We start from the raw sequence: 18,891 nt of genomic DNA on the forward strand, positions 1-18,891 counted from the left end.
CTTGGCACAACAGCACCCAGGTTTTCATATATCGGTTTGTCAAGTGAGACTCTATCGTACATCTAATTACTACAACCGCCGCGGCGGTGGTGTGGCTTTGTAATATTGATTAAAATGTTTATTAGTTGGCTTGAGTTGAAGGGATGCGGACAGCTACTGGTGCCCTGTGGAATGTGGCAGAATAATGTATGTATGTATGTATGTATGTATGTATGTATGTATGTATGTATGTATGTATGTATGTATGTATGTATGTATGTATGTATGTATGTATGTATGTATGTATGTATGTATGTATGTATGTATGTATGTATGTATGTATGTATGTATGTATGTATGTATGTATGTATGTATGTATGTATGTATGTATGTATGTATGTATGTATGTATGTATGTATGTATGTATGTATGTATGTATGTATGTATGTATGTATTGTATGTATGTATGTATGTATGTATGTATGTATGTATGTATGTACGTACGTACGTACGTACGTAGAAGTGCAGACGCAATAATATAAAGCTCACGACCAATGGGTGTTTACGGACACCGGTCAGTATACATTCGATGTCGCCTGCCCGGAAATTTTGTTCATTATGCGGAGCTTCATGAACTCGGCGAAAGAGCTAGCAGCTTACAAAGATCTCATATTTGTGCTGATAGATGAATGACAAAAAAAAAGCAAACGAATTATAACCAATAAAGGAGACATTGCGCCTTAATAGCCGAAGAAGACGTCGAGTGAAGAGCCCTGCGCCGCATCGTTTATAAGTCCTCATTTTTTTTTCTTCTTCCTCTGACCCGCGCGCGCTATAGTTCATCAAGATGCATCATCGACAGGTCGCTCAAAGCACGATTCGCTCGAGCATGAGTTGAGTGATATATTATATTGTAGGGTAGCACTCGTGACAGCGTATTGGGCTATTCATTCACAATTCGAGTGGAAATGCTGTTTGCCCCTTTTTGATTCACCACAAATAGCATTCAAGAACTACTTCTGCGAGGAATTCGTGCTAACAAGGTCGACCGTCCTGAACTCCGCTATAAACTCCATATACATTTCTAGTGGAGCCAATATCGAGGTTGATTTTTGTGGAAGGCGGCTGCTTTATATCGTCCCGCTAGAAGGATAGTTAAAAAAAAAGAAGAAAGATAAGCAGCTGGATGGTACAATCTGCTTGATTAGAACGAGTCAGTACGGTATTTTCTTTTTCTGAACGAATATGTTCCCTGATTTGAAAGACTTAATTAAAGAAAAATGTTTAACTCTTATAATTTAGTACCTGCGCATGCTGCGAAGCTATCTCTTTAGTGCGTATTAAATTCCAGTTTTGTAAAATTGTGTAACTTTTGCACGTACGTGACCATTATTTGATGGACATGATCAAATTCAATTATTTCATCAACAGTCAAATTTGCTTCTTTTAACGCAGCACGTTTTGATGTAAACCAATTTAGTGGTTTACCCTATAGCAGCCCAGGAGCCTTGTCTGCTCGGACAGACCATTGACGGTTTAACAAGTGACATACATTTAAGTTGTGGAACGCGCGGCAGATCCCGCGTATAAAGGTGATGCTTCAAGGGATATCGTCGAGCCTGATGTATCTCAATCAATCTTGCAGCAGCTAATAGCGTGATATATTTTGAATAGTTAATCCCTGGCCCACTTCGATCACAAAGACAACTGTATGACGGCGTAGCGAAACCTTGTCAATGGGTACATCAGAGAAAACGGGACATTGTCGCCGCTTTGATGTCACTCACAGCTGCAGGAATATGGCGCATAATGGCACGACGACTGATAATGGCCGGTGCAGGCGCACTGTCGACATGTTTCTTGGGGCGCGGATGCAATAGGAACGTTGTAACGCCTCCAGAAAACGCACCGCCACGTTATTATCCACACGACCGCCATAAGTAAACCCGGCGCGGCTCCATTGTGAGACGATCAATGAACTTGTTCTACCCGAGCGATCAAAACAGGGACAAGCGCACAGAGGCCAAAATGCCACCGTATCTCCGGGCAAGTGGTTTCAGGTGCGCGCGCTCCCAGGGTGCGTTGCTCGGGACATGTAATTAGCATGCCGGCGGCTGCAGCAGCCGGAGAGGGTACGGCGGAGTCCTGGCCCTTGAGCTACACATCCTAATTGGGTCCTCGAGAAACCCTCTCCATTCCTTCCCTTAACTCCACCCTCCCACCTCTCCCTGGAGCCGTGAGCGGGGCCCCGGGCTTCCTAGGAGACTGAAAAAACGCATCGTCGGTCACGTGGTTCACCGTCAGCGCCGCGAAGCGGGTCGGAGAACAGTGACCAAAGAGCGCGATTGGTCCGTCGGTTCGGCACTCGCGCCACCGGAAACGGAAACGCTTCCGGCTAAACGAAGCCACGCGTGCGCCCCGAGTGCTGCCTGATTTTTCAGCCAGTCGCAGCGTGGGTTCGGCCATAGTTCGACGTACGGGGATGCATGTTTGCGTCGGTATACCTCTTCCCCAACTACTTACCGCCAGTTTCTTCCGGTCCTTTCTCCGACACCATTTTCGGCGCCCGGATTCCTCCAAGGCGCGCCGATGTCGTGCGACCCTGGGAATAGGCTAGAAGTGGCAATATATATTACGCCGTCGGAAAATCGAATTCGAAGAAAACATCGCGCAATATATATATATATATATATATATATATATATATATATATATATAGGTCTCGCTCTTTTTCCTAGATTTATACGAAGATTACACGTCTAGCCGAGCAAGCAACGTGAAAGGAATAATAGAGCAAACATTTATGTAAAAAGCGATGCAGGAGATCCTTTATGAAAGGCCGAAGCGCGCTAACAGTCACCGTCCTTCGTTCTTCCGACCACCGTGTTTGACTTTGGTCTTAGTTCCAGTGTAGCGATTCAACTACTGAAAGGGCCGTTGGCCACCCTTATTTGCTCTGATCAAGTAGCAGCATAAAAAGCTGTTTAGATACACACAAGACTTGAAAGGCGGTCTAAAGAAGGCATATTGCGTGCCAAGGAAAAAAAAAAAAAAAGGAGGACAGAAAAAGAACGAAATTAAAGCATGCGGTGTATGCTATTTAGGAGATTAAATGTCCCGCATAGATAAAATGACGAAAGAAAAAAAAAAGTAGGAATGAAGCAGTGAAGAGCAAATGGCGTAGGATAACAAAATGAAAAAAGAAGGTGGCAGGGAGCAAGCGCTCCGACCGCCGCGATGCCGAGGAAATTGAATCCAAACGGGCGGCGTCTTGCTTGCAAGCTAGCTTGGCGTCTCCTCGGCGGTTTCCCGCGCCGTCACACTCGCTGGCTTTTCAGTGCTGGCGGTCTCTCGCTTTCCGCCGCGAGGTGTCGCATGAATAATTTCCGGTTCGGAGTCGGCGGCGCTGCAGCATCGCAGTCGTTCCCGCCTGCGCTGCGCGCGCCGCCTTTTGAAAGCAAACACTACTTTTGGTGTGAACCGCGTTCGCCATTCTGGCTCCGTTTTTGTTTGGCTGACTTCCTTTTCAGCGTCGTGTGTGCTGATTTGCAAACACCAGGTCTATCGGTGACCGTACACTGAACGAAATGGGCACAAAGGAACTTGCCTGCTCCAGCGCATCTCTGCTTCCTTTTCTCGCTTTTTATTAATAGAGGTGGATGCCACCAGGCTGAAGAAATTCTCCTTTCAAATATATCTCGACGCCATTTTCAAAAGGCATATGAATAAGGCTGAATGCGAAAAATATGCGTCAGCGTAAATTTAGCACGACGGCTTGGTTCTTCTAGATCAAACCTCGCGACATATTATAAAGGGGCGCGATACTGGCTCCCATGAAACTTATAAGGAGAACGTGTTCCGCGTTAGTTCTGTATATTTAGTTCTGGATGTTGGGGGAAAGGGAGGGAATAGTGTGCCTGTAAGATAAACACATAAACAGAAAATACATATTAAATAAACACAGAGTAGTGTGATTTCATATACAAGGCTCGGGCACACGCGCTTGCAACATATTTCCTAACGATGTTTCACCAAACTGAACATTTAGTCCGTGCGGCCAACGTCAAACACCATTTGTATAACGACCTATTTGCGCGCGTACTTGCTGTTTCATGTCCCCCATCAGCCTAAATGTTAACACTTTGTGGTAACAAGGTTAGGATACCTCGGACGATAGCCAATAGCGATTTGTTCAGCGTAGGTATGATGTCTGGAATAGAGCGCGCTGTCAACATTTCACCGTGAACGTTATATTTAGGTTCGTTCGCCCGAAGCTGTGCATTTTCCACGGGGACGCCCAACTGTGCACACGTTAGTAGGACAATGTGAGACAGCGGGACCGCTTTCAGGCTTAGAGAAGTAAGCGTGGCATCTGCGCGTATCTAATGGCGAAGCTCGCACCCCGCTACTACAGCGTTATCTTTCACCCCTCGAGGCGTGAATATTGCATGGAAACGACACTGCAATAAAGAAAAGCGTGCTAGAGGGGGACTCGGCTTCTAGCTGGTACGTCCGCGGAGAGCACAGCAAATGCCTATGAAACAGGCCAGGCAAGGATACAAAATAAAGGAAGAACGACGGACTGGCTTCTTGCATATTGTGTTCTGAGCAAGCCTACCTGCCACAGCCAGCAGCTGCTGGCTTCTTCGGTCCGGTGCCCACCTGAGAGCCTCGTGCCTCGGGCGGCAGCGTGTTCCGATCTGTCACACTCTCTCCCACCGATGAGATGGAGGAGGGAGGACACCCGTCGTTGCCACCTGTGCGCAGAGTGGGAGCCCTCTCTTGGCGCCACGGAGCGCTACTCGCCCTGAGTCCCCACAGGAGCTTGCTGTTGTCCATGTCTCGCCTCGCAGTGGCTTGAGCGGTTGCATATTAAAGCTCCTTCCTACAAGCTCAACTGTGCATAATGTTTCACTTTTGGGTGCTACTCGATGATGTGACGACGGGAATTATGCTAAGGAATCTTATTCAGAACTAGGCGTTACGCGCTCAACATGGCGAGTCTGTCTGGCGTTGTTAGATACTGAGGAACTAACTAACTAACTAACTAACTAACTAACTAACTAACTAACTAACTAACTAACTAACTAACTAACTAACTAACTAACTAACTAACTAACTAACTAACTAACTAACTCACAAACTAACTCACAAACTAACTCACAAACTAACTAACTAACTAACTAACTAACTCACTCACTCACTCACTCATCACTCACTCACTCACTCATCACTCACTCACTCACTCACTCACTCACTCACTCACTCACTCACTCACTCACTCACTCACTCACTCACTCACTCACTCACTCACTCACTCACTCACTCACTCACTCACTCACTCACTCACTCACTCACTCACTCACTCACTCACTCACTCACTCACTCACTCACTCACTCACTCACTCACTCACTCACTCACTCACTCACTCACTCACTCACTCACTCACTCACTCACTCACTCACTCACTCACTCACTCACTCACTCACTCACTCACTCAGACCTACATCTCCTCAGTGCTAGCGGTGACCGCAGAATGCCATTAGAAATGTTCCAACTGAGCAAGACCCTGCAATGGTCTAGAAGACGTCTAGAAGATAAGCGCAGCACAGTCAAGTGCAGCATTTTTTTAGGCAACCTAAACATTAAAATGTCCTAGAATGCTAGTTATTCAACGATAACGAGCACTGTGTCTCGGTGAAGGTTCTTTTTTTCCAAGAGTTTCACCACTTGATATATATTTTTAAAATTTTGTATTTTTCTTCTCGGGCATTCCCACGAGATGCGCAAATGATCACCATAAATGGCGAGCAGTGCCTGCTATCTCTCCTCCAGTTCAGTCTCTCCTGACCGCACTTCATCCTCTATATGGGGGCGCCATGGCGTTAATCGGCCACACTTGCTCCCTACGCGTCGCAATTAGCAATCGCACGCCCTTGCAACTGGAGTTCAGTGGCGAAACCATGCGGAAGGTCACGGGCGCGTGTTCAGTGGAGCGAGAACAGCCAGTTCTTGCAAAGCTTGCGTGCTGTGCGTTATTTCGTGGTTTCGCGCCCGCTGCAACTAATCAGCTTGTTTTTCACCATGCACTCAATCGTGTCTTTGTTTCGTTGCAGGTGAGTGTCCCACGCTGTTGTTCTTGCTCGGTGGAACCGTGCGGCGTTCATTCGGTAAGGTGTGCTCCGACGAGGTTTAGACACGCGATGTCTGAGAAAGAGGCTCATCATCAGAGAAACCGCGCAAGAATGCTGTTCTGTATACAAAAGATGGCTTACATTGAAGGGTAAAGGAAAAGAAAAGGTTTATGTAGCACAACGCGAAGATACAAGCTAATCACGGTGGCCAATATATTTCAGCGGGGAGCACCTTGGCCAATAAAGCGAGATCCTCATTTTGCTGGTTCAGCCCTTCCAAATTAAAAAGAAAAGGATTTATGTAATACAGAAGGCCAAATCAAAGGCCCATGCAAGTAGGAGTGAATAATGGTACAATCATGAACACAGGTGTAAATTTAAAAAAAGCCAGATATAAGAAAATACGAGGCAAGAGAGGTACGTCTATAAAAAACTATGTCGCTTTCAATAATTGCCGTAAGTTGAAAGCCAGTGCTTTGTCGAGTCACTCTGTGTCTTTCGTCCTGCGTAGGTTTTCGCGCTACCATACAAACATGAATCAGTAACAACTTGCTCAGCTCATTGTTCCCCTTTGAGGCAAGCTTATGCGGTAACTGCTTTTGAATCGTTGAGATTTGTTTTAGTTCGAAGTTTATTGTTCATCAGATTCACGCATTTTTTCTCGGATTATGAGACATTACAGAACTACGTGCGTTGGAAAGCAAAACACAGAAAGCGAGGCCTCTTGAGACAGCATGCATAAGGTATCTGTAAGACTGAGAACTGAGTTCGTTGACACGGATGCATGCTTAAGCCTACTTCTTTTCTTTGATCCCGTCTTCTCTTGTGCTGTTTTGCTTTTAAGCACGTATAAAACATGTACGCCAAGAAAATAAAAACGAAAAAGAAAATAAAGGCTGGTGCTTAATCACGTTAGCCTGGTATACATTTGTAAAACATCCACCGTGACAAGACGGCTAACGCACTGTCTAGAAAAAGTAAAAATGGCGAAGGAGATAACGAGTTTACGACGGAAATCGCGCAGGATAACTTAACGGGCATAACAAACAAAATCTACATATTGAACACATAAATATTACATCCCGCAAGTAACACGGAATGAAAAAAAAAATGAAACCACGTTTGCGCCCGCTTTACACAATAAAGAGGAAGCCGTCTTTGTCGAAAAACTTCCGGGCCACTCCTTGCCGTCAGCGGGGGTCGAGAGATGTCTTCGGGTCGTGTGTCGTGAAGCTCATGTGACACCAGTGTATGTGAATGAGGTGGCGGAGGCAGTTATGTTTACAACTCTATAGCTGTTCAAGGCCATGCAACGATGTTCCTAGGAAGTATGGGCTCCCCACCGGACCGGCAGAGTAGCACGGAAGCCTTCCCCATTGGGTCCCATGCTATGTGTAAGAGTACTCCAAATGTGCGTAAAAGTAAGGCTGACGCAGGCTCAGGGCAATTGCAGGATTTGGAATACTTTATCTTGTTCCTATTTCTACCATATATTTGAAACAGATTAGTTGTGCATATTATTTTCTTACTCTGCGGTATCAATAACAGACAGATTAGCTGATGATGAGACACAAGTGCGCTCTCTGGTGGTTAGGCTTCGCTGCATTTAATGGCGTATCTTATCTTGTTTTGAATAAAGTATGAGGCTACATTTACTAGACAGCTTGTTAGAGGCATTGTATCCCCGATGGCTGAATCTTTTACAGTTCCCTAGAAAATCTTTTACAGTTCCCTAGAAAAAAAGAAAAAGACAAATGTATTGGAGTAGCATTGTTCACTTCTGTTTGCTACGGAAGCGCCACTGCAAGTAGCGGGAGCGTCGCAGATCCAGCTTCGACACGCTCACGAAACAGCCCGCCTTGCTTGTTTAGAACGGAAGTAGGGATGACGTGTGCGCCATTCTGGCTTTCGATTGGTCTGGTGGGTGGACGAACGTTCGGCTCGGGCAGACTTCGAGTGGCTTCTGCATTGTTCCAATCTGAGTAGGATCGCTGTACAACCATTGCAACGTACCATCACTGTCACTTACATGGTGCTTTTTTTACCCGGACGTTAAATTCACCCGGAGATAAAGTAAATAGCATCGCGGAGGTAACAGTGTACATAGTACCTCAGAGACACGGGGTACTTTCGATAGTGATCGAACCTTTTAGGGATCGAATTTCTCGATAGCGATTGCAGCTTTCGCATAGGACCGAATTGAGACCGAGAAATTCGATCCTGATAGGGTTCAGTCGCGTTCGAAAGTGCACGGTGCGACTGGTTATAAGTTGCCTTATAACCCAGTCGAGTGGATATAAGCTGTCAAGGGATAGAGATAAAAATACTTGCGCAAGTGTCACACCTTTTTCGCTCGACGACTTACTGTGTTGCGGCTTACTGCCACTAGCACCAGGATTTTAACCCCGTGGGTAAACTTATCCAGACATGAAATGCTTCGTAAAAGCACCCCAGATGTCTGCATGCTCACTGAAAACAGTGGTGGAAAATCCGGTAGCTCACCTGAACAAAGTTTAGCAATACCAAAAGAAAGGAGAAAATAAGGATAAATCTCAGTGTCGAAATGAGACTATACGAATAGGCGACCCAATGTAAAATGGCCAAAGCACTGACTGAAGTCTCGCTTTCGCGCCGCGCTGTCACCGTGAAACCCAATTCGTTTTTCAGTAGTTGAGAAATCCAGAAATCTTGACTCAATATTCTTATATAGCGCACCGCCTTGCACCTAAACTTGGAACGATGCGCACGATATGGTATAGTTGATGCTGATCCCTGTGTGCTGAAAGAAAAAAGTGAGGGCAGAGCATAAACCAAGAAAAAAAAAGTGGATGGTTAGGTTAGTCTGTTGCAGGCGCTTGTTGAGACGACTGCGCTTACCAAGTTATTGAGGAAGGAGAACGCCAGACGCGTCGTTACTTTTATTCCGTACTTGCTTGGCGGGCTTTCGTTCGTTCTTCTGCGTCCTTTACGGTCTGTGTGCTTATACATGCTTCTCTTGTACACTTTGCACGTTTGCGATATTGTCGCGAACCTAGTTTAACTGTGCGAAGTGCATTTCTCACTTCACGCTTCTCCTCGTGGGTGACTGAAACAGCTTTTTTTTTTTTGGTATTCTATGCTGGTGTCAGGCACTTCAGCTTTCGCTCTCACGAAGCACGGATAAGCATTAAATTCAGACACTTTAGATATTTTTTTTTTAGAAATGCGACAAGAAGGATACAGAAAGTAAAGGTATTGTAATAACTGAGAAAACATCCTGCCTTGCCTATTGTAAAAATAGGCCTTATATTTATCTAAACAAAGTTCACAGCAACTGCGTCGAAATAAGGCAGTTTTTTAGTACAGGCTTGATAAATATATTGTAATACTGTATCCACATTGTCAAGATGCACACAAATGACTTTCTCTTGAATGATTGACATACGCGTTCTCTGCAGTTGTGCTCATGTCTTACAATAAAAGTTCAGGGCCTGACGTCTTACCCTTAGCGAATAACCAAATTACTGTGTAGACTGTTATAACGGCCGTACATTTTCTTTAAAAGTGTTTAAAGAAATTAAAAGTTTAAGCTGACGAAAGCACGAATACATATTTTTTTTTAGCCTGGAGACTTCTTCAGGACACAATATTGATATTTCTTTTCTTTTTTGATAAATAATGTCACTGTACATGCCGGGTGTTATTCAGAGAGATGAAGATTGGAATTAGAACGAAACGCACCGACATACGGCTATGGCTACGGATCTATATGGGAAATCTAGTTTTATTGCATGTTTCACAAGAGTATTGGACTTCTAACTTTCAAATGCTGGGGGTTTCATTTATACACTTGAGAAACGTAACATTTTTTTGCGAGGCTTGCGTTGACATTTTGATGCGTGGTTAAATAATCCCGCGAGAAACTGCACGAGTGATACAATATATGTGCGGCCTGCTTGCACTCATAGTAAAAACACACCTTGAGCAGATGTTGCTGTACTTTCAAGCAGTGTATACGTAAATAAAAACTGAACATGCGATATTACTTTTGCGCATGTGTAGATTTTTATTTTTACCCTTACAAAGCATGGATGCCATCTAGATTAACCGGATACCAAACTTCAATGAAGTTCGAGGATACAGCGTGAATACAGCCTGGCCAGCTGCGTTGCTTAAAACACCAAAAGAATTGCTACTCACAGTTCTGAGGAAATCTCTCTGTGAGCTGCTAGAAATGTTGCAGCAAGGCAACGAGAGGCTCAACCCTCCTGTGTGTTCAGAAACTTAAGCTTCATGGTTACAGAAACCTAACCCCACTGAATATAGGAATTAGTAGACTTTCCTAACTCTGCACTCACATATATGTGCCTCCACTCAAACCTCTTCTTCGGCATAGCTACGTGAAGGGTAGGGTTGGAGCCCAGACTAAAGTTGTCAAGACTCTTCAGTAACACGTCTCAGTGTTTTCTGAGGTACAGTTTCGTTTATCAAGCGCTTTCATTTGCGGAAGTATGGAGGAAGAAAATAAGGTCTGCTGAGTGGAGATTTGTTTCTCAAGGGATTGCTTTGAGCATGCTTTGCCAAGGATCATTACTAACTGAAGTATAGCGACAATGTAAATACGCGGAAGCCGTCGAGGCGCGTTTGGGGAGAAGGGTAAGCGAAAACTATATGTAGAGAGAAGAATAAAGGGAAAGCCAGGGAGGTAAACCAGATTGAAATATCCGGTTTGCTACCGTGTGCTGGGGGAGGGGAAAAGGGAGGATAAAACATGAAGAGAAGGAGAGTACATGAACATCAGGGAGAGCACAACACATGCGCGAAGTCAGAACACGCTTAAGTGTTTGTGGGCTTTCGCCCAGGGGCACGATCGCAGTGCTGACAATCGGTGAGACCATGCACTTCTGGATTTTCTGGGCATGAAATGACGATAGCTTGAGGAGAATTTTTCCACTCAAGAGAGGCAAGCACTACAGTCAGTGCGTCCAATACACACATCGCACTTTAAGCAGATGTACTGTGCTGGTTGCTTATGAGTACACGGATCACGTCGATTAATGACTGCAGCACGGATACGACTTGTAGATCTGCAACTGGTACTTCATCAGCAGATCTCGTGCATGTCAGAGTAGGGGCAGCACGCGGCGGCTCCTTGACCATCTGTGAGTACGACAAAGCTGGCCATTCTTCTGATCCGTTAACCTTGCCGACTTCTGTCTCCGATGTGTCCTGAACTTTGGATTCGCGCTGCGCTGGAGGGGTAGAAAGTACTGCGTATGTAGACGTCTCCTTCACAGCCGCCGTTTTCTTCCTGGAAGACCGTCGATGGTGACGTGGGTGACGCCACACAATTTCAGTGGCTTCTCTGTATGCAGAATTCTCTCTGACCATTTCTGTCAGGATAACGGACTTTATTTGAGGACGGTCTTTCGAAGTTGCGCCATGATAGTCCTGGTAGTTCTAGCACTTGAAGTTGGTTGCACGGCAAGTATCTTTTGTGCGGTTCTCCGCACACCGACCACACCACTGACCCTGTGCACACGGCCTTCAATTGTCCAAGCTTGAAGCACTTCTGGCTCTGAAGTGATTTTGGAATAAATTTGAGAACTGCGTGGTCGAAGTGGCCGACCTTGATATACGCGGGGGTGGAGTCACGCTTGAATGTAACCATGACGCGGCGCGCATTCCCAAGTCGGCCAATGTGCATGATGTCAACACCTTCGGTATTGGGAGGTCCGTGTTTTGGATATCCATATCAATATCCCAGATGACGCCGGCTGTGGTTATACAGTCATCAGGTATACAACACCGGACTTTGATGTAGCCCAACTGCGTTTTATTGAGCGGTGCGCCCAGCGCGCTCCTGTTAATAACATTAATGGCCAGAATTTTTATTTGGTGCTTAGTCTCACGTCCTCAATTTCAATTGGATCGGTGTTTTTTCTAAGAATAATGATAGAGCTTGCTTGTTTAGGGCACGCAGATTGACGGTTGAGTCCTCTGGCCAGAGGAAGATGGTAAGCGGCCAGCGGTGAGGCACAGGTTTCAGAGTAGACGCTCTCGATGCCGAGGATGCGTCGAATGGCCGTCAGGTTTCCGGTCTTCCACCAGAACCACCTCAAGGAAGGAAACAGGGAAATGTTTCTAGTGACAGCGAGGACATTGAGGTATACTCCGCCGCAGGTTACGTTGCCTCGGATGATGAATTCTTGACCGTCTTGTGCCCCAAGGCCAAAAGAAGACTTCTCAAGACGCAAAAGCTAAATTATAGTATGGACGTATGGAAACGCAAAGCGGTCTCCGGTATCTGGTGTGCGAGAAACCGAGCTAGAATATTGAAAGACCGAAAGACAGGTTGTGACACAACCTTAAACTTTGCAAGCTTGCTCACTATGACGTCACTGTGGGGACAGATGGCAGGGTGTGGCCAGTTGTCCATAAAGAAAAAGCTATATTTAACCCTAAACCAAACATAAATCCCCCAGACAGAATGTGTGAGCTCGTTCAACAAACAAACAAAACAAAATCGTCCAACAAGTTTACTCGGTTGTACTGCTTGCTTTGATATTTCTAACGTTCGTCGCTGTTTAGTGTACTATGTTTTGTCAATGCTGTTGAAATTCATCTCGTCCGGCCTGCTTCCATCTTAACAAGAGGTCGGGACCGATCATGCGTGCCTCTGCACCTGGTAGCGACACGACCGCAGTCAAAGAGAAAAAAGAAGGGGGGCTCGTTAAGAGGAGAAGATTAATGTGCATTGCAAATAAATTAAGCCAGCTAGCCTCCCATTTTCTTTAAAAGCACGAAAACAAACTTCGTGCTCTGTTTAACGCTATCACAAAAAAAGTCGCTTCGCCTGCTCTCAATAAATGTTTAACTCTCGGTAGTTGTTTAACCGTTAACAGCCTTATTTCTTTTTTCCTTCGAGTCTACAAACAAAAGGAAGATTGAAGTGAAAACAGAAGAGATAACCTTCGCTGTAAGTTGAGGCTTCGCTAATCTCTAGGGACATCCTGGAGAGATTACATTCTCAAGAGAAGAGATGAGCTCTTAATTGGAAATGACTGACTCACTTCAGATGCACGTATGGTCCTGGGAAAGCGCGGTAGCAAATTTCGACAGCCCCCGCGGTGGCTCCGTGGCTAATGAAATTCTTCTGTGAAACACGAGGTCGTGGGTTCGAATCCTGGCCGTGGCGGCCGCATTTATACGGGTCTAAATGCATGAAGGCTCCTGTACTTTCATATATAGCTTCGCGTTAAGAAACACGAATCAGCAATTAAAAAAAAAACAACTTGTAACGCACTGCTTCTATAGTCGGGTACAAGTTAAGAAGACAGGATAGGCAGCTGATTGCCTTCGCGACTAAAGAAATAGTCCCGCTGACGCGACTCGGCCCAGCTCGAAGCGCGGGCTGCCATGTTCTCCGTCGACGAGATCACCGGCCTTCAGGCTCATGACGTCAGTCTAGAGTGCGCGCCCATTGGTGCATGCATCCGCCTTTGAGGGGCAAATGCCGCTGCCTTCTAAAGTTGTACCCGAGTATAGGTATATCAGTACTCCTTTCGCAGTAGATGAACAACATTTTCCCAGATATACGCAATTAATCCCGAGCAGGCGCACAGAAGCCACCATAATCACCACCGCCAGCGGCAGCGCTTCCGCAGAACGGTCACTTTCTACCTTTTCATTTATCTCCCCCGCTCTCTCTCTCTTCTTTAATTCTGCCCTCGCTCCTCGCATCGAAAACGTGTGCCTGAAAGGCAGCTGCTTCGAAGAAGCAGACGTATATCTTTTTTTCTTCAGCTGTTGCAAGCGTCTCGTCGCCACCGTGAGCGGTGCCGCGGGCACTCGGGCTGTTCTTCACATCGGGTTGCAGGGCCGCTCGAATTCTCGCAACGCCAGGTTCTCTCTGTTCCCCGCTGCACTTCTGCGTCGTCGCATCGGTGGTGCACGCGTGTGCGCGCTGGCCACTCGCTTTCCACCGCCTGCGCGCTTGTTCTTCTTCGGGTAGCGATTTCTGGACTCTGCTGAGAGCGCTTGTTCGCTATAGCCATCGATCGGCCCTCGCTTGCGAGCAGACAGAGAAGCGCACACGGGTGCGTGGCGGGCGCCGTCGCAGCGCGTCACGCGCGTTCGCGTGACTTGCGCCATCGCCGGCGCAGCTCCTCTGCGGACTCCCCCTTTCCCCACGCCTCCTCCCCATTTTCCCTTACCTGGGAATAGTCCAGCGGGCGGCGCGGAGCGACGACAACGTCTACGTACACAGTCTATGGCGAGACACCGACGACGGCGGCGTCTGCGGAAACCACTGTTTCCCTTTCTCTTTCGGGACGGTCCCGAGTTCGGGAGAGAGAAAGAGTCTCTCACTGATCGGTAACTATACAATTTAAAAAGAAGCTTCGCGACGACCTTTTCTATGGACTCGTCCTTTTGTCTTCTTAGTGCTCTTACCTCCTGGTCTTTCGCCAGACGAGATAAGAGACGTGCTTTTTATATACCGCGGCAGCAGTTGAATGTACTACATTAGGAAAGGACCGCTACTTCAGTTCAACGTCGCGATTCGCGATCCGCCGATTCCGGCGCGTCTCCGGCGCGGTGACCAGCGTGTACACGTGTGTCTTTGGACGAAAGAAAGACCCGTGCATGCTGGCATGCGTCAGCTTTTTTCCGCATACGGTGATTTCACACGACAAAGATTTTAGAAAATGATCCCTCTTCAGAAACAGACCGAATTAAAAAGAAAGATAAAGAAAAACCCACCTCGAAATTGTACGAACCTGTACTAAAAGCAAAAGTAAGAACGAGATCTTGCGCGCGTAGTTCTAGGAGAAGGACGTCGGAGAACAGCTTGGTGCCACCGGCTGGCCTTTGCAGCCTCACGATATTAGCCCCGGCGCGCTTGCTGACAGCGTACGCTTGCTTCGCCGTGGACGTAATTAGGGCTTTAATTTTGTGCCGGGAGGCCTGGTTCTTCCCTGGTTCCCTTTCGCCACAGACGCGCTTGTCTTCCTACTCGCGTCATGCCTACTGGTACTTCAAGCGCGCCAACGCTGGGAGCAACCGTGTTGCATATCTCTTGCGGGCACCCAAGTTTGACTTCGTTTATTTTCTTCAGCTCTGTGAGCCGTTAGCCTGAAATAGACGTAGAACGATAGAGATGACATCAGGCTAATGCACAAAATGTTACAGCAAAGGTGATTATTTAAAGAAAAAAAAATGGTGTATATGAAATTTGAGCCGGCCGGCTCGTATCGGTGAATAACTATGCCTCAGAACTTTAGCACTGCATTCCTGTTGCACTACAGGAGTCTTAAATATAGCGAGCTCTGTATTTGTTTTTAACTCCCCATGACTGCTTAGTTTGGGTCTTATCTTACTCCGTGGTTTGGTTGCATCGGCTTCAATGTACGAAGGGAGGGCAAAAATAAATGAGAACGGAGTATACCTACTATGGGCACTCAACTGGTTTATATATTTGATGAACTGTGTTGGGGGCAGAACCGCTACAGAATATTGGAGTTGCCTTAGAAAGAGACTTCATTTGCTTTTGGTGAGCAGCCGCTGAGTTCCAAACTGGCGAGAAAAGATATCGGTGGGTGAAATAAGTTCTTACTCAAAGACTGTTTGCAAGACCTGATGTCAACCAATCGTATTATTCATGCAACCAATTGTATTATTATCAAAGGCGGGCGACCAGTGCGAAACAGCACTTACAAACGTTAAGTATTCGCGAACTCGATCCTAGTTCTCTAGCCTACATACAGACGAGTACGTCGATGGACAGGAAGCCCAGTGCGGTCTCTTCGTAGCCGGAAGTGAAGTAAGCTTAGCTCGGCTGTCACCGAAGACATAACTAACGCAGAAGGCGCAGCAAACACATAGCCGAATAGGCGTAGAAAAGTAAATAAGGTCGCACTGGCGACGTTACTGCGGCAAAATAATATTTACGTCACTATACTCTTGGCTACTGCAGAAGACGTAATTGAAATGCTTTAGCTTCTTTCTTTATCGAGAGGAGAGGAGGTTGTGTGGTAGTGGCGTCACGGGACGGGGCAGTTTTAGTAATAGAGGGGTTTGCATTATATTGGGTAATGAAACAGGTAACAACATATACCCAACTAAAACGAAGCATCATTTTTTTTTTACATTTGAAATTTCGCAGCTCGGTACACTATTGCTGTACCTGAAGTACGGTCACATGTCTGCGAAATCATAAGCACAGAAGCTGAGCAAATAAGTTATCAATAACATTCAAAGTGGAAGAAACTCACGAAGAAGTGATAGAAGAATAGGCGGAGTTGTCCAGAGCTTCACCAGTTATAGCGACATGTTCTCTTCGCTCAGCTTGCGATTTTAAAAGTATTCAGAGTTCACGAGTTCTCTGACTCTCTTCGCGTTAACCTAAAAAAAAAAAAGAAAAAAAAAAAACCGGCTCGCAGCTTGCGAAAACCGTACTGCCTATCTCTGCTTTGCCGAGCGGATACAACAGGGTGCGTAGCAAATCGCAGTAGTAAAAGCCCGCCAGATTTGGCCCGCCGGTCCCGAGCATCACTTGTGCTCGCGAAGAGCCGCAACAGTAGGTGGCGCGCCGCAGCTCGACTACTTGTAACATCAAATATATGCCGCATTCACCAAAGCTTCGTGCTGGCGATTTGCGACCGTTATCATAAGTGCATACGAACTGTACAGAACTTCAAGGTGATAACTTACATATTAAAATTTCTCTTTAACTTGTAATGAAGAAAAGAACGTTTGGAGCGAAATTCAAAACTGTATTATGGTTCTGCGAGAATGTGTAATGTCGGAATAATTTTGGCGATAATGTTTTGAGGGAACGCCTTTTACGACACGGTCGGATAACGACATGAAGAGAGGAGGCAGTGCACTGTGTCATGATCGTGCTAAGTTTATCAGGGCCCCGGCATACTGAGGCAAGGTATAATTAAAAAAAAAGAAAAACTGGTCATCTGCGCATTTTTCACGCTTTTCATGTCGAAATCGAGCTCTCCAGTGTTTGCAGCAGCAGTCGAACGCGCATACTAGGCATGGTCTTCGCTCAGTAGATACGAAAATGATAAATTATTAGCGCGTCGACCGTCGAACGCGCAATAAAGGTTCGGCCACGTGTAAGAAAATATTTAGAAAGCGTTCCTTGTCTCCGAAGACTGTTCTCAAACGCGCCAAAATCTAGTTTACTGAGCTTTCCTACAGACTGTTGCATTTATATTGCCGCCACCAGACAAGTGGCCGATTTGCATAGAGCGAAGAAAAAATATATTACAGAAAGACGCTCGGTGCACGAGCCGCTGAAGCACTTTTAGGCGACTACAAAATGGCGTCGTCATGTGTCCAGTAAATCCACATTTTTCACTTCGCTTCTTTTTGTTTCGTCATCTTGAAGCCCCTTCAAAACTAAAAAAAAAAGAAAAAAAAATAAAGAAAAAATTCGGAGAAGTAGCCATGGATCTTGATATCAACAGCGTTACAGTGTAGGCGGACCGGGAAAAAAGCGGCGCATCTTCTCGTGTAATGCCGTGCGGTTTCTCTATACCCGCAATCGGGAGGGCCGTGCTATACCAACGAGCGTGCTCTTACGTAGAGATGCTTGGCGCAGCACTTTCATTTTGGGGGAAGGAAAGAAGAAGAAAGAAGGAAGGGGACGGGAGAGGCGAAATCGTTCTCGAGACGCGCGCCGCTTTCTGGGAACAGAACGCGCTCTTGCTGATGGCTGCCATCCGCGCGCGGCGGCGCCGTGTGCGCTCAGAAAGCAACGCAGGCATCTCGGCAAGAGCAGAGCGCGCAGTCCGAGGAACGTACAAGCTCCGGCGTTCCTCCGAGGCACCTGTCTCGCTTCCTCGCCTTGCCGGCGCGGCGGCCGCCGGCGCCGGGCCCAATAATAATGCTCTCCAAAAAATGCTATTTTCTTTCCCGCTTCCGCGGCATTGTTTCCCGCAAAAGCGCGCGCTTGAACGCGTGCAGCAAACCTGGGCTCTAGCGTTCGGCGGCTAGCCGCAGTTATATGAACGTTTTTGTCAAAGCTCCGAAAGATTAAAGAAGAAAGAAGAAGAAAAAGTATATAGAGAGATAAAGGGTCTCAAGAAATCTAGCGAGGCCCCGTTAATTGCCTCAGATTGCCCCCTAAGTTTCTCCATCTCGGTGTGATTAATCGAGCAGGACGCCATGATGGATTGTCCGCCGCGCGTGGCGAGGCCCAGGGGTGCCCTTTTGTTGCCGCGCTTTGCGATCGGCCCGCCACCTGGCGAGAATACACGTTGTTACTGTTTGCTTCCAAGTACCGGCCGCGCCGCTAAAACACGGTGGCGAGAAGTGTTCTCCGCGGGAGATCGTCGTCACCAAGTCTCTGCGGACGACCTCGCAGGCATTAGAGCGTTAGAAGGAGTGTTGGACGACTGTGGTGCGCGATTTTTTGTTGATTTATCGCGAAGTATACACACGGATGGTTAGGAAGCCACCGCGCTGAGCGAACGGTGACACTCACGTTTCACTTAAGCGAAAGGTCCAACACACACACACACACACACACACAAAGAAAATACAAACAAACAAACAATAAAAAGCATGAAAAATGGCAAGAAAAGCTGCTGTCTTTCTTAGTACGGCTGCCCAACATGCAAACCCAGTCATGCAGTGAAGCTCCTCCAGGCACTATAGATGCACGTGTGTACATTCGCACTGCTTGTTCCAGGCTCCGACAGCGGATTATCGTATAATCTGCAGGCATGCACAGCTGTGGTATGGTTGGATAGTATGATCGTATATCCGTTTGTCATTGTC

At 46.6% G+C, this 18,891-nt stretch overlaps 2 protein-coding genes across 11 annotated transcripts in view; one reads left to right on the top strand and one right to left on the bottom strand.

Moving 5' to 3' along the window:
* Positions 1 to 18,891, top strand: part of LOC119456329 (protein couch potato-like) — a 133,388-nt gene that overhangs the window by 70,652 nt on the left and 43,845 nt on the right. For 9 of the 10 annotated variants that reach the window (XR_007467590.1, XM_049669746.1, XM_049669747.1 and 6 more), the window contains exon 2: positions 6,097 to 6,150. The exons of the other annotated variant lie outside the window; for it this stretch is intronic. Coding sequence is in view for 8 of the 9 variants with exons in the window: in XM_049669746.1 (XP_049525703.1) it covers positions 6,097 to 6,150 (54 nt within the window). In the remaining variant the exon portion in view is untranslated. The remainder of the gene's footprint in view (positions 1 to 6,096; positions 6,151 to 18,891) is intronic. 10 annotated transcript variants of the gene reach the window in all.
* LOC125946439 (uncharacterized) overlaps positions 1 to 18,891 on the bottom strand; it is a 283,769-nt gene that overhangs the window by 6,314 nt on the left and 258,564 nt on the right. The window contains exons 5-6 of the mRNA XM_049669751.1: positions 4,598 to 4,736; positions 2,503 to 2,592 (exon numbers count right to left, since the gene is read on the bottom strand). Coding sequence (XP_049525708.1) covers positions 2,503 to 2,592; positions 4,598 to 4,736 — 229 coding nt within the window. The remainder of the gene's footprint in view (positions 1 to 2,502; positions 2,593 to 4,597; positions 4,737 to 18,891) is intronic.

Source organism: Dermacentor silvarum, chromosome 6, assembly GCF_013339745.2.
Source record: "Dermacentor silvarum isolate Dsil-2018 chromosome 6, BIME_Dsil_1.4, whole genome shotgun sequence".
Taxonomy (NCBI): Eukaryota; Metazoa; Arthropoda; class Arachnida; order Ixodida; family Ixodidae; genus Dermacentor; species Dermacentor silvarum.